This window comes from Trifolium pratense, linkage group LG4, assembly GCF_020283565.1.
Source record: "Trifolium pratense cultivar HEN17-A07 linkage group LG4, ARS_RC_1.1, whole genome shotgun sequence".
Classification (NCBI taxonomy): domain Eukaryota; kingdom Viridiplantae; phylum Streptophyta; class Magnoliopsida; order Fabales; family Fabaceae; genus Trifolium; species Trifolium pratense.
The window spans coordinates 54,436,793-54,452,418 of record NC_060062.1 but is presented as its reverse complement, the minus strand read 5'-3'; the positions used below and the strand labels follow the sequence as shown (position 1 = coordinate 54,452,418).

At 38.4% G+C, this 15,626-nt stretch overlaps 1 protein-coding gene across 1 annotated transcript; it reads left to right on the top strand.

Moving 5' to 3' along the window:
• Window positions 1-176: 176 nt before the first annotated feature.
• Window positions 177-15,437, top strand: LOC123922933 (protein starmaker-like). Its single transcript, XM_045975590.1, has 4 exons — window positions 177-523; window positions 3,025-3,099; window positions 13,006-14,862; window positions 14,899-15,437. Exons 1-4 carry the CDS (start codon window positions 192-194, stop codon window positions 15,230-15,232), a joined length of 2,598 nt encoding a protein of 865 aa, XP_045831546.1. The 5' UTR covers window positions 177-191; the 3' UTR covers window positions 15,233-15,437.
• Window positions 15,438-15,626: the final 189 nt, after the last annotated feature.

The following is a 15,626-nucleotide window of genomic DNA, read 5'->3' as shown; positions in this document are numbered from 1 at the left end:
ATGCTCAGCTTTTTATCCGTTAATTGCCGTCGTTTAAATTAGGGTTTCTCATCTTTTTTCATTTTGCCGTTCAATTTGTTAATTGCATCAGATATATATTTATTTATTTAAGATCTGTGAATTTAAGTTGATATTAGGGTTTCTTATATGATTTTTTGGGTTTTCAATTGCAGTTGTTGCTTTGTCACAATATGTATAACGGAATAGGGTTACAAACTCCAAGAGGGTCTGGTACCAATGACTACATTCAGAGCAACAAGTTCTTCGTCAAGCCGAGAACTTCCAAGGTTGCTGAGAATATGAAGGGCTTTGAAGGAGATCAGGGTACTGCTGGTGTTTCCAGAAAGGCTAACAAAGAGATTCTTGAGCATGATCGTAAGCGTCAGATTCAGCTCAAACTTGTTATTCTTGAAGACAAGTTAATTGATCAGGGTTATACTGATGCTGAGATCGCTGAGAAACTCGAGGAGGCTCGCAATAGCTTGGAGGCTGCAGCTGACGAAAATGATTCTAATTTGGACAAGTGAGTTTTTGGATTTTAGATATTTGTGTATGAGTATGACATATGATTCCAATTGATGAATTTGTTGGTTCTGTCATTGCTTTACCAAAATTTTTGAAGTGTATTAATTGTTAATTGGTTTTTGTTGTGCATAGCTTTTTGTTTTTGATTATGGAGAAATTATTTTTATTGGTGTTATTGTTGTTGTAGGAGATTATATATATGATTATAATTATTAATTAAAGTTGAATAGTATGTGATCACGGTCGTTTCGTGGTCAAATAATAATTTAAATAAAAAGTAATACAAGGCAGTTAACCTTGGTCGTCTCCGAAGACTCACAATCGGCTTATCTATATTAGAAACAATTCAAAAACTGTAAATTATGGGGGGGTTTGGTTTGTTAACAGAACGTAAGAAAAATGTGAAATTTAATTGATTTAAAACGATCAATTCATTGGCTTAGGTAACTCGTTCTTGATTCTATCATATGGTTCACAAAGAATAAATTCGTTATATGCTTATGTTCTGGTTGATTTATAAAACCGAATTAAACAAGCGTTACCAATTTTATACGAATTCCATTCAAACAAGCGTCAAATGCGTTCAACTAATCATAGGCAATAGTAAACAAGCGCTACTAATGACAGAATAATATCCTTACTGAATTCAATCAACACTTTTTGCTAAGCGCTCAAAGTTTATGTCAATTCATATTCAATGTAATCTATGCAAGCGATAAACTAATTGAATAACACGGTGCGAATCGAATTAAAGTGATTAAGCATCATTATAATTCAACTTCATACTGAAATAAAGAACATGAAAATTGCATAACAGAACATAAATATAAAACAGAATTTGCTATTAAAACAGACCTCAAGAATTTAAAACGAGTTCCTTGCACCAACGAATTGAAAGAAAGATTTAGTTCTCCATGTAAGTGGTGGCTGCTCTAGGGTTTTCTAATTTCCGTGAACAGTGAATGAATAACCCTAGCTGCCTTTTTTCGGTTTAAATAATACATGGAACGGGCCTTAAAACAATTGGGCCGAAAAATATAAAGTTGTGCTGAAATTAAATTCGTCTGGAACATAAACGCAATTGTTTGACACACTTGCGCTCCGAACTGGGTTTTGGCCTCAACATGAAAGTCGTAGCTCTTGATCTCAGCTTTCCAACGCATCTTCCCGCGTCTCAATCCGATATTTGTAACTCCAGTTATGTCCTGCGGACCGGAAGGGTGTCAAAGTGCTATCTATTCATAAATTAAGTGCGAAAATAAAATAGAGTTAGAAATAAACTTAAATATAAAAACACCTTAAAATAGTGAAAATAGTAAATTAAACCATAGGAATACACTAGTACAATAGTAGAAGAATGTGCATTAAAATGCACTGATTAGTATGCACCCCCTAGAGCAGGATCCTAGGTACACCACAGCTGTTGTTATTGACATGATAATAGACTCTAGAAGGATGGAAAGCTCAAGATAGAATTACTGTTATATAATATCTGAATATTAAGTGTCAACTTCTTACAATAGCTATATAATATTAAGACAATGGATGGAGTAATCACTCCCTGCATTGATGACAATTACATGAAATAGGAAAACAATATTCCCAAGATGAGAATACCACTACTGGTGTGAGAAAGGTTCTCACTCCCAGTCCCTGCTACCACTCCAATCCAATCCCCCTTGCATCATGCGTGACCTCCTCCTTTAAACACCTCTCTTTCATTCACTCCCATGCTTCCCTCCACTTCTTGACTGCCATGTGTGTTGTTAGTTATTCCCTCTGTCCCCACCAGCTCCTCATTCCCTTTTTTAACCCTCCTCCTATAAACAAACTTCACAGACCTATCATTGACATGATAATCTTTTGCTAAACCTGGATGATGGCTTATTAGGTTGTGATTTCTTTATGTAGATTTTGAAGAAAAGGTTTTGTAGTCAGAATACAGTTACAGATAAATAATAACCTATGTTCAGGAAATTATGAGCTAAAAAAGGAAGGACAATTTTTCTACTCTTAATTTTGCTGGAAAGCCTAGACTGCCCAAACATGAGGGATCTGCTTTAGATGTAAATTACCTAAACTGATGGAATAGGTTGTACATGATTATTAGCTGATAGAAATGAGTCAAATTGCAATCCTAATTGAGTTAAATTTCTCGCTCTTTCTTCTGTGTGTATATCAGCTATCTAGTCTTTCCATATGATTATAGAAACTTGTGTCTTAATCTTGAATATTTGGCAAAACTGATTACTGATTGTTTTAGTTCATGTATGAGTATGACTGATGATTTGATCTTTACACTGCTTGTTGAATTGTCCATTCTCTCTGAATTGTTGGTCAACATGACATTGTTTTTGTCCATGGGTTTGAATTAAGTGGTTCATATTCATTTTTGGGGCAGTTTATGAATTAATGAATTAATTATTTTCATGACAAAAAACTGAAATATACATATCCTCATTGAAAGCTGAACAATAATTTTTTTTTGTGGATTTTCAGGGTTTCTGATACACAGACTCATCAAATTGCTGCTAGAAAGGAAAGGCAGATGGAAACTGTTGGATATTTGAATTGGCTTAATTTTGCTAAAACAAATATACTAACAAGATGTTGGAAAACATGTTACAACATCATATTTATTCAAGGAAATCTCGCGCATTTATGAGAGCATCTGCTATTTATGGAAATCCACTTAAAGAGCACGCTCAATGGAGATTTGATCTGATCAGGAGCTTTAAGGATAAAACAAACTTAATGAAATAGCTGGATGACTTATCCTATCATATAAAGTCCTTTAAACACTTTTGGAAAGTCTTGATATATCCTTAATGAAGATTGAAAAAGTATCAGATCATCCTTTATGATTCTCAAGGAGCGTCTGAGCATTTGTGAAGAAAGAGGAGCGTGCCTAATCATTATATATATGAAGACCAAGCTCAAGACTAAGTATCTCATTTGAAAAATATTAGTTACACATATTGAGTCTTTGTTGAGTCTTTTATTGTTTGATTGTAATTCTTGCTTGTGGATTCTATAACACGAGTTAAGAAGTAAGTTTATTATTTTAAGGTGGCTCCTAAGCTTTGAAGTACGGAGTTTACCGTGTGTGATTCACTTGAAGCTTTTAAGCAAAAGTGAAGTGTTGTCTTGGCAAGTTGTCGCCACATCATTCCTAACATTGTTTAAACAACACAGGTTGTGTTGTGTGAGTGGAAGTGAGATGGGATCTCATGTCTAGGAGTTCCTAGGCAGAAGTTGCATGAGTAGTGTCGAGGTTATAAGGCGTAAACCAGGGGTTTGCTGAAGGTCTTAGTTTAAGGCGTAAATCCTAGGGTTTGCTGGAGGTCTTAGTAACTAGAGCTATTAGTGGATTTCCTTCCTGGATTGGTATCCCCCAGAGTAGGCAGTTGGCTGAACTGGGTTAACAATTACTTGTGTCATTTATTTATTCTCTGTCAGTTTTTATATGTTATATAAGATGTGCCAACAATAGAAAACCACATTATTCACAAAGTAGTTGTTGGGACATCTTAGGCAACATCATTCTAGTGATACCAGAATTTCAATTGGCATCAGAGCAGGCACCCTGTTCTGTTATTTTGGGTGAGCTCCAGGGAGAGTACTTTCTGGTACAATGGATAAAGAAGGAGGGTCAGTGTCTAAACCCCCTTTACTGACAGGTCCTGAGAACTATGATTATTGGAAATCTCGTATGGAGGCTTTCATAAAATCAATTGACAGCAGAACATGGAAGGCTGTGTTACGTGGATGGGAACCACCAATGGTTCTTGACAAAGATGGCAATAAAACTGATGTTAAGAAGCCATATGATGAATGGACAAAAGATGAGGATGATCTGGCACTTGGAAACTCCAAAGCCTTGTATGCTATTTTCAATGGTGTGGATGCTAACATGTTCAGGCTTGTAAAGAGATGTATTACTGCTAAGCATGCCTGGGAAATTTTGAGAAAGGCTCATGAAGGAACATCAAAAGTAAAGCTATCTAAGCTTCAGATGCTCAAAACTAATTTTGAGAATCTCAGAATGAAGGAGGAAGAAACCATTCATGACTTTCAAATGAATGTGCTTGATTTCGCAAATTCATTTGATGCGCTTGGAAAACCTATCTCAGATGAGGAGTTAGTTGGAAAAATACTCAGATCTTTGCCTAAAAGATTTGATATGAAGGTGACAGCCATTGAGGAGGCTCGTGATCTCTCCAGCCTAAACTTAGATGAACTCATAGGATCACTTCAGACCTATGAAATTGGCTTGAACAGGAGGAATGAAAAGAAAGATAAGAATCTAGCTTTTTCCTCAAAAAGCAATGTTGCTGACTTACAAGTTGAATCTGAAGGAGAAGAAAGCTTAGCTGAGTCTATGGCTATGCTAGGGAGACAATTCAACAAGTTGATGAAGAAAGTAGATCAAAGGTCCAAGCCAAATGGTCGATTCAACAACAACAAACAGTCCAGTTCTCAGAAAAAGGCAAATGAAGATGAAAGAGGAGTTAGATGTCATGAATGTGAAGGTTTTGGCCATATCAGACCTGAATGTCCAACCTTTCTAAAAAGGCAAAAGAAAAGTCTTGTGGTTTCATGGTCTGATACAGATTCAGAGGAGGAAGAATCTGCCAAATTTGTTAATGCTTTAACAGGGGTTTGTGTATCTGACTCAGAATCATGTGATGAGGAGGTAACTTATGAAGAACTAGCTGCTACTTATAAAGATCTTCATAATAGAAGTATAGAAGTTTGCAAAGCATTAGAGAAACAAAAGAAGATCAATGGTAAACTACAAGCTGAGAAAAATGACTTACTCATGAACATTGATAATCTCAACATTAAGGTTGAAGATCAGAGTAGTCAAATTCAACAGTTGGAAATGGAGAAGTCTAACCTCCTGTGTAAAGTTGCTGAACAGAATGAAGAAGTAACCAAATTAAATGCTGATTTGGATCAAGTCACAAAAGTGGCTAAAATGATGACCAAAGGTACTGATGCCTTTGAGGAAATGTTACAGAGACAAAACTATGGGAAACCTAAGCCCATTGGTTTTGAACATGAAAGAGTAAAGCAGCAGATGAAGTTCAACAATGCTACTATACATACTCCAATCAGCAGCACGTTTGTGTCAGGAGGATTGTCGCAACATCTGATGGGACATCCTATGCCCAGGTTCTATAACTGGACATGTCATCATTGTGGCAGGAAAGGACACATTAGGCCTTTCTGCTATAGGTTGCACGGATATCCAAGGAGAGTTCATCAAGAAAGCTATACACCTGCTTTCCCTAATGTTACAACCAGAATGGAATGGAGAGAAAAGAAGAAAATCACAGGTCTAATAGCTCATACATCCTTGAGAGCTTCATCAAGAGAAACCTGGTACTTTGATAGTGGCTGTTCTAGACACATGACAGGTGTTGAACACTATCTTGAAGACTTGAAGTCATATGCTACCAGCTTTGTGACCTTTGGAGATGGAGCCAAAGGAGAGATCAAGGGAGTTGGTAAACTTGCAAACCATGGCTTACCAAAGCTAGATAATGTGCTGCTTGTAAAAGGGCTTAAAGCTAATCTAATCAGCATAAGTCAACTTTGTGATCAAGGCATGAAAGTTAACTTCACAAAAGCTGAATGCCTAGTTACAAATGAGCAAGGAGAGCTGTTGATGAAAGGAGTAAGGTCAAGAGACAACTGCTATCTCTGGATTCCTAAAGAAGAAGATGTACCAACATGTCTTATTAGCAAAGAAGATGAGGTAAAGTTGTGGCACCAAAAACTTGGCCACCTGCACCTCAAAGGCATGAAGAAGGCAATAGCTAAAGAGGCTATCAGAGGACTTCCAAAGCTCAAAATAGAGGAAGGAAGTATATATGGAGAATGTCAAATAGGGAAGCAGACAAAGATGTCGCATCCAAAGTTGCAACATCTTACCACAACAAGGGTACTAGAATTGCTGCACATAGACCTGATGGGGCCAATGCAAGTGGAGAGCCTTGGAGGAAAAAGATACGCGTTCGTCATGGTAGATGATTTTTCAAGGTTCACATGGATTGAATTTCTAAAAGACAAATCTGAAAGTTTTGATGCATTCAAAGAACTTTGTCTTCAACTCCAAAGAGAAAAGAACTCTGCTATTGTAAGGATACGAAGTGATCATGGTAAAGAGTTTGAGAATGCAAGCTTTCTGAATTCTGCATCTCTGAAGGAATCAAGCATGAATTCTCAGCTCCAATCACACCTCAACAAAATGGTGTTGTTGAGAGGAAGAACAGGACAATACAAGAGTCAGCCAGAGTGATGTTGCATGCAAAACATCTTCCATATCAATTCTGGGCTGAGGCCATGCATACTGCTTGTTATATTCACAATCGTGTCACACTCAGAACTGGAACTTCTACTACACTATATGAACTGTGGAAAGGCAGAAAACCAACTGTCAAACACTTTCATGTGTTTGGAAGTAAGTGCTATATCCTATCTGATAGAGAGCACAGAAGAAAAATGGATCCTAAAAGTGAAGAAGGATTGTTTCTTGGATACTCAACAAACAGCAGGGCCTATAGAGTTTACAACCAGAGAACCAAGGTAATAGTAGAATCTATCAATGTTGTGATAGATGATTTGACATCTGCTAAAACATCTGATACTGCAACAACTTTGCCAACATCTGAAGAAGCTGTAGCAGAGAAAGAATCTGATTCAGATGATGAATCAATAATTCCTACACCTGGTCCTGTGAGAAAAGTTCCTTCAATAAGAATACAGAAGAACCATCCCAAGGATCTCATCATAGGAAATCCTGACCAGGGAATTGCTACAAGAAGGACAAATGAAGTGGTTACTAATTCATGTTTTGTCTCAAAGGTTGAGCCTAAAAATGTAAAAGAGGCTCTCACTGATGAGTTTTGGATAGAAGCCATGCAAGATGAACTAACTCAGTTTAGAAGAAGTGATGTGTGGGATCTTGTTCCTAGACCCAATGATGTTAATGTCATAGGCACAAAATGGGTGTTCAAGAACAAGTCAGATGAAAATGGTGTTGTAACAAGAAACAAGGCAAGATTAGTGGCTCAAGGGTATACTCAGGTTGAAGGACTTGATTTTGATGAAACATTTGCGCCAGTAGCAAGACTGGAATCTATTAGGCTACTTCTTGGTATAGCATGCATCTTCAAATTTAAGCTGTACCAAATGGATGTCAAGAGTGCCTTTCTTAATGGGTACCTACATGAAGAAGTTTATGTGGAGCAGCCAAAAGGTTTTGTGGATCCTGCTAATCCTGATCATGTGTACAAGCTGAAGAAGGCTCTTTATGGACTGAAACAGGCTCCAAGGGCCTGGTATGAAAGGCTGACAAATTTTCTTGTTAGTCAAGGATACAGAAAAGGAGGCCATGACAAAACCCTGTTTGTTAAAGAACAAGAAAAGAAGCTGATGATTGCCCAGATTTATGTTGATGACATAGTATTTGGTGGAATGTCTGAAAAGATGGTGCAACATTTTGTACAACAAATGCAATCAGAGTTTGAAATGAGTTTGGTAGGTGAGCTGACATATTTCCTTGGTCTGCAAGTCAAACAAATGGAAGACACCATATTTGTTTCTCAAAGCAAGTATGCGAAGAATATGATCAAGAAGTTTGGAATGGACACTGCAGCACACAAGAGAACTCCAGCTGCTACACATCTGAAGCTAACCAAAGATGAGAATGGCATTGATGTTGACCAAAGACTATACAGGAGCATGATTGGCAGTCTCTTGTATCTTACAGCTAGTAGACCAGACATCACCTTTGTTGTGGGTGTTTGTGCAAGATATCAAGCCAAGCCAAAGATGAGCCATCTTGTACAAGTCAAAAGGATTCTGAAATATATAAAGGGCACCAGTGATTATGGGATTCTGTACTCCCAGACAAAGAATTCTACTTTGGTAGGGTATTGTGATGCAGATTGGGCTGGAAGTGCTGATGATAGGAAGAGTACCTCAGGAGGATGCTTCTTTTTGGGTGACAACTTGATCTCATGGTTCAGCAAGAAGCAGAATTGTGTGTCTCTATCCACTGCAGAGGCTGAATACATAGCTGCAGGTAGCAGTTGTTCACAGTTGATGTGGATGAAACAGATGCTGAAAGAATATAATGTCGACCAAGATGTCATGACATTATATTGTGACAACTTGAGTGCAATCAATATATCAAAGAATCCAGTTCAACACTCAAGAACCAAACACATAGACATCAGGCATCATTTCATCAGAGACCTTGTTGAAGAAAATTGTGTGGAACTCAAGCACATTGGTACAAGTGAACAGCTAGCTGACATTTTTACAAAGGCGCTTGATGCTAATCAGTTTGAATTTTTAAGGGGCAAATTGGGAATTTGCCTGCATGAAGAAGCATAGCAGTTACAGCAGTTGAGGCGTGCAAAAGGAAACCATTTTCTCTCCCATCAATCAATGCACGCTAATTTAGGGAAATCATTACAAACTTCCCTTAAATGTGTCTGTACACGCAATCAATACACTTCCACTCAAATCCTAATTTTTTATCGTGAACCCTATTCTTCCACTTCCAACTTCAACTTTCATCCATTCAACTTCCTAAACCTCAAAAATCATCATCCAAACATGTCTGAATCTTCCCAAACTACAAAGTCCGGTCGTTCTACTCGATCAAAAGCAAAGATCGAACCCTCAAAAATCATCAAGGATGCTGTACCGGTTACAACTGTTCGTGCTTCCAAACCCAAAGTTCAATCAAGTGTTGCTGAGAAGAAAGGGAAGGGAAAATCGGTTGAAAAGAAGAAAACTTCAAAAGTAAGTGATGCTATCTCTCCATCTGATAATAAATCTGAGAAAGGAACTTCTAAAAGGAATAGAAGGGATTATAAATCTAAGTTTGCTCTTTCTATGTCTGATTTGGTTTTTGAATCAAATGTTAACACATCTGAGAAAGCAACTGAAGTAGAACCTCAAAACCCTAAACCTGTGTCTGAAGTTGTTGAAACAATTATTTCTACTGCTGGTAACCCTAGCCAAGAAAATTTGGGATCTGAAGCTGAAAAGAGAGATCTTAATTCTATGCCTGTTGAAACCGAGATGGAAGACACCCCTACAGAGGTTGAGCCTCATATTGCTGATAAATCACCAACTATTGCTGAGATGGTGGCTGAAAAATCAACCCATGAGGTAACTGAAGAGGTTGTCATGAAAGATGTTGAGACATCCTTGAATGAAAATGAAGAAGTTGAAACTGCTGAGGAAGAACCTGTGAAGGAAGCTGCTGCTGAAAAAGATGTTGAGACAACTGTCACAACATCTGAGACCTCAGATGAAGAAACTGGAACTGCTGGTGAAGGTACTTCTGATGATGAAGGGGACACTCAATCTGAAGAGAGCAACCAGTCCATCCCCACAGAAGAACCAGAGATTGAAGCTGACAAATCTGCAGAAGCTGAGAAGGAAAAAGAAAAGGATGTAGTAGATGTTGATGATTATGTCACCACCAAGACTGCTGTAAAACCAACTGGTGGTATAACAAAAAGGTTGAGAAGCTGTACAGGGAAGGCTGTGGCCACTGCAAGCAAGACTCCTGCACCAAGAGTGAAAACAAAAGGTGTTGGACCAGTCAAAGGTTGGAGTAAGGTTCTCTCCCCTCCTGCCAAGAAAAAGGAGACACTGAAGAGAAAGAAGGAGTCATCCAGTGACTCAGATTATGATGCTGCTGAAGATGTTGCTAACATCTCATCTCCCAATCCTAAGAAGGCTACTGCAAAGAAGGTTCCTCAAGGTATTGAAGAAGCCCCCTGTGATAACATCTCCTTCCATCGTGCTGCCTTTGCACTGAGATGGGACTACATTTACCAAAGGAGATTGGCTGTTGAAAGGGAACTGACCAAAGATGCTCTCAAATGTCAAGACATCTTTGACTACATCAAGGAAGCTGGTCTGATGAAGACAGTCTGTGACTTCAGTCCCTGCTATGAGCTGCTGGTGAAAGAGTTTCTTGTAAACATCCCTGAAGAATGTGATAATCCACTGAGCAAGGACTACCACAAAGTTTTTGTCAGAGGTAAATGTATCAATTTTTCTCCTGTTGTGATCAATAATTACTTATGAAGATCTGTAGAACCTAAGGCTGAATTAGAGGTTGCTAATGATGTTGTGAGTGCTGAAATAACTGCTGGTAAGGTTAAGGTCTGGCCCACAAAGAAGCTGATACCCACTAGTAAATTGAATGTCAAATATGCCATCCTCAATAGGATAGGGTCAACAAATTGGGTGCCAACCAAGCATGCAACCAATGTTGCTACAAACCTGGGTAGATTTATATATGCTGTAGGAACCAAGTTTGACTATGACTATGGAACCTTTATTTTTGATCAAACTATTAAGCATATTAGATCAACTGCTGTGAAGATGCCAATAGCATTTCCATCTTTGCTATGTGGAATTATCTTGGCCCAATATCCAGACATCAAGGTTGTGACTGACACACCTAAGAAGAGGGAATCTGGCTTTACTTTTCATCACAAACTCTTTGGTAATCACAATGTTACTAATCATGTTGGGACATCTGCTGCTGGAGCTGGTGTTATGACCAAAAAGGAGATTATTGCTGGTTTAAAGGTTCAATGTCAGGAGATAGATAAACAGCAGGCTGAGCTTGAGGAAAGAAAGAAAGTGTTCCTGAAAATGATTGAAGGATTGGAAGCTGATGAAATACCTGTCAAAGCTAGTGCAAATGTGGCTGCTGCAGATGAACAAAACAATGCAGATGAGGATGAAGGTTATGATACTGCTACAGATGAGGATGAAGACTCTGATAGCAGTGATGATGAATGATTTTGTAATCTTTTTAATGTTTTTACAGTACTTTGTTTTGTGGGTGTTTTTGCCCTGGATTTTAGCACCTTCTGAGTGCATGGTCTGTACTTTGTTTTAATTCTGCACTTTGGATACTTAACTTTCCTGTTTTGGCACATTTTGTGGCTAAAAAGGGGGAGTAGTACTTTGATTTGTTTGTTTCTGCTACATGTTGTTGTGTCTTTTGTGATGACATGTTTTACGTAGCAGTAAGCAAGTATTCAGGTGGAGTAAAATTTTTTTTACCCTGAGATGATGCACAAGCTGATGAAGTCAGGGGGAGTTTGCTACTGAATGGATGCTGCCCTGATTGGACGAACAGGTGCTAGAAGATGTGCTCCCATATGTCACAACACCTTTGATGACATATGACATATGATATGATTAATCATTTGCTCTGATACCACGTTTTATTTTTGCTCGAGGCTTTTTGATGATAACTCCGCTGCTGCTGCCTCTGATGCATATATTTTCACCTATGTGAAATTTTGTTTAAATGATGCTCTAACATTCCTTCTTTTGTGTGACCATGGTGATTTGAAGGATTGCGCTTTTTAATCTCTCAAAGGTAATGGCCTGAAATTGTTTTAGCCAAAAATTGCCAAAGGGGGAGATTGTTGGATATTTGAATTGGCTTAATTTTGCTAAAACAAATATACTAACAAGATGTTGGAAAACATGTTACAACATCATATTTATTCAAGGAAATCTCGCGCATTTATGAGAGCATCTGCTATTTATGGAAATCCACTTAAAGAGCACGCTCAATGGAGATTTGATCTGATCAGGAGCTTTAAGGATAAGACAAACTTAATGAAATAGCTGGATGACTTATCCTATCATATAAAGTCCTTTAAACACTTTTGGAAAGTCTTGATATATCCTTAATGAAGATTGAAAAAGTATCAGATCATCCTTTATGATTCTCAAGGAGCGTCTGAGCATTTGTGAAGAAAGAGGAGCGTGCCTAATCATTATATATATGAAGACCAAGCTCAAGACTAAGTATCTCATTTGAAAAATATTAGTTACACATATTGAGTCTTTGTTGAGTCTTTTATTGTTTGATTGTAATTCTTGCTTGTGGATTCTATAACACGAGTTAAGAAGTAAGTTTATTATTTTAAGGTGGCTCCTAAGCTTTGAAGTACGGAGTTTACCGTGTGTGATTCACTTGAAGCTTTTAAGCAAAAGTGAAGTGTTGTCTTGGCAAGTTGTCGCCACATCATTCCTAACATTGTTTAAACAACACAGGTTGTGTTGTGTGAGTGGAAGTGAGATGGGATCTCATGTCTAGGAGTTCCTAGGCAGAAGTTGCATGAGTAGTGTCGAGGTTATAAGGCGTAAACCAGGGGTTTGCTGGAGGTCTTAGTTTAAGGCGTAAATCCTAGGGTTTGCTGGAGGTCTTAGTAACTAGAGCTATTAGTGGATTTCCTTCCTGGATTGGTATCCCCCAGAGTAGGCAGTTGGCTGAACTGGGTTAACAATTACTTGTGTCATTTATTTATTCTCTGTCAGTTTTTATATGTTATATAAGATGTGCCAACAATAGAAAACCACATTATTCACAAAGTAGTTGTTGGGACATCTTAGGCAACATCATTCTAGTGATACCAGAATTTCAGAAACATTGAAAGCTGCTCTTGGCATAGTTTCATCTGAAGCTAATGAATTAAATGCAGAAGGGAATGATGAGGAGCCTGACAATGAAGGGAAAGATGTTTCTTTTGCTGATGCAAAACATATTCTGAAACCTGAACATTCCTTTTTGGACAGAGATTTCAGTCGGAAGAAACAACTGGAGGTAATTCAAAAAGAAGAAACTACTAAGAAAAAGGGTGTTAAAGACACAAAGCACCACAAGAAGGGTGGGACTCTCAAGAAAAAGTACAAGGATGATTCATCCGATTCAGATAGCAGTACGGATGATGAGAAGACAAGTAGAAGGAAGCACAGTAGGGTTGATACTGACAGTAGTGATCGATCTGATTCTGATAGTGATGCTAAGAGGAAGGTCAAGGCCAAAAAGAAGCAAAAGACATCTAAGCACCACAAGAAAGGCAGGGTGGAGGACAGTGATGATACTGATTTTAGTTCTGATACTGATGACAGCATCCGTGCAAGAAAAAGTAATAAAAAACCAGAAAAGTGTAGTAAGAGGCATGATTCAGATGGTGATTCTGATCATCATGAAGTCTTACCTAGGCATAAGACTAAAGAAGTGGAGGGACATATGAAGATGAGCAAACGTTATGATTCCGAAGAGGAATCTGATGCTGATAGTGAGGAAGAGAAACATGGTAGACTTGAGAAGCAGAAAACGAGAAGGTATGGTTCTATTAATGAGGACTCTGGTAGAGTCGGTGTTAAGCATGCTTCAGGACAAGACAAACGTGTTAAAAGGCGATCATACTCTTCCTCTGATGAGAGTCGCAGTGATAGTGATTCGGGCAGCAGTGATAGTGATCGCAGGTATGAAAGAACTAGAAAAAGTGGGGTTGTAGCAAAGAGAGGTCCACCAAAGGAGCAAATAAATGTCAGAGGTAATGCTGCAGAAAAAGAGAAAAATAGTGCTAATGTTGATGGATTGGATTCTTTAAGAAAATCTTATAGGAGAGATTATAAAGAGGGTTCAAATTCTAGAAGTCAGGCAATGGCAAAGGGTGACAAGATTGATGAAGACAGAGATAGGGAGACTGTCAAATTGGCTAAGCATGGTGGAGAGGATAGGAAGTTTGGTAAAACAGAGTCTGAGTCAAAATCTCGAATTTATCAAAATGAAAATCAAGAAAGAGATGATTATTCTAAGTCAGCTAGGCTCGGAGGGAATGATAATGAAACTGAGCGGAGAGGCAGAAATTATAACAGGGATGTTGAATCACAATCTGTTGGACGAATTGATCGGAATAGGGAGGATTATGACACAAGAACAAAAGGAAGAGATGATAATGATTATAAAAAGGATCAAGATGACCATGGAGGAAAAAAACATGGAAGGAATGAATATGACCGCACAGGAAGAAAGCAGTTAAGGGATGAGGATGGTTCAAAAGATCGAGTGCTTAAAAGGGATGGGGAAGACCATCCTGAGAAAAAGAGCTTAAGAGATGAGGATGGTCGTGGAGAGAGAAAACATGGAAAGGATGAAGATTATCCTACAGGAAGAAAGCACTTGAGGGATGAGGATGATCATGGAGAAAGAAAGATTAGAAGGATTGAGGATGAACGTACAGGAAGAAAGACCTTGAGGGATGAAGTAGATTATGGAGAAAGAAAGACCTCAAGGGATGAGGATGGTCGTGGAGAGAAAAAGAGCTCTAGAGATGGGGAGGATCATAGAGAAACAAAGATCAGAAGGATTGAGGATGATCCCGCGGGAAGAAAGACCTTGAGGAATGAAGATGATTATGAAGAAAGAAAGCACTTAAGGGATGAGGGTCGTCATAGAGAAGCACAAAGCAAAAGGGATGGGGATGGCAGTGGAGAAATAAAGAAGTCAAGGGATGAGGATGATCGCAAAGAAAGAAAGAACTCAAGGGATGAGGATGATCGCAGAGAAAGAAAGAACTCAAGGGATGAGGATGATCGCAGAGAAAGAAAGAACACAAGGGATGAGGATGATCGCAAAGAAAGAAAGAACTCAAGGGATGAGGATGATCGCAAAGAAAGAAAGAGCTCAAGGGATGAGGATGTTCGTGGGGAAAGAAAGCACAGAGGGGATGATGATTATCCTGGAGAAAGAAAACGCAGAAGGGATGATGATGATCATGGAGAAAGAAGGCATTATCGAAGGGATGATGATGATCGTGGAGAAAGAAGGCACAGAAGGGAGTAGGAAGATGGATAGCCATGAGGGTTACTCCGAGAAAACCAAATACTATGTTTCTAGTTCAAGGGAGAGGCATGGAAACCGAATACTGCAGTCCATGAATTCAGAATGCTTCTTTACTACTTTATTAGCCTTTGAATGTGGACCTGAGTATTATTTGTTGTCTTACGTTTCTGTTGCTTAAAGCATGTAATTTTTTTAGTGTGTTTGAACTATTATTCATGTTTTGCCCAGATTTCAAGTTGAGTTCCATCCAACTAGTCAATTTTGTTGGTGTTTTTCCTCTTAAGAGTTAAATGAATTTTCAAGAGTGGAATACTGAACGTGCTATTTTCATGAATGATAGTAGACATTTTGCTTAATGAGATGTTGTCAGTCAGGTAAGGCCACCATAGTAGGA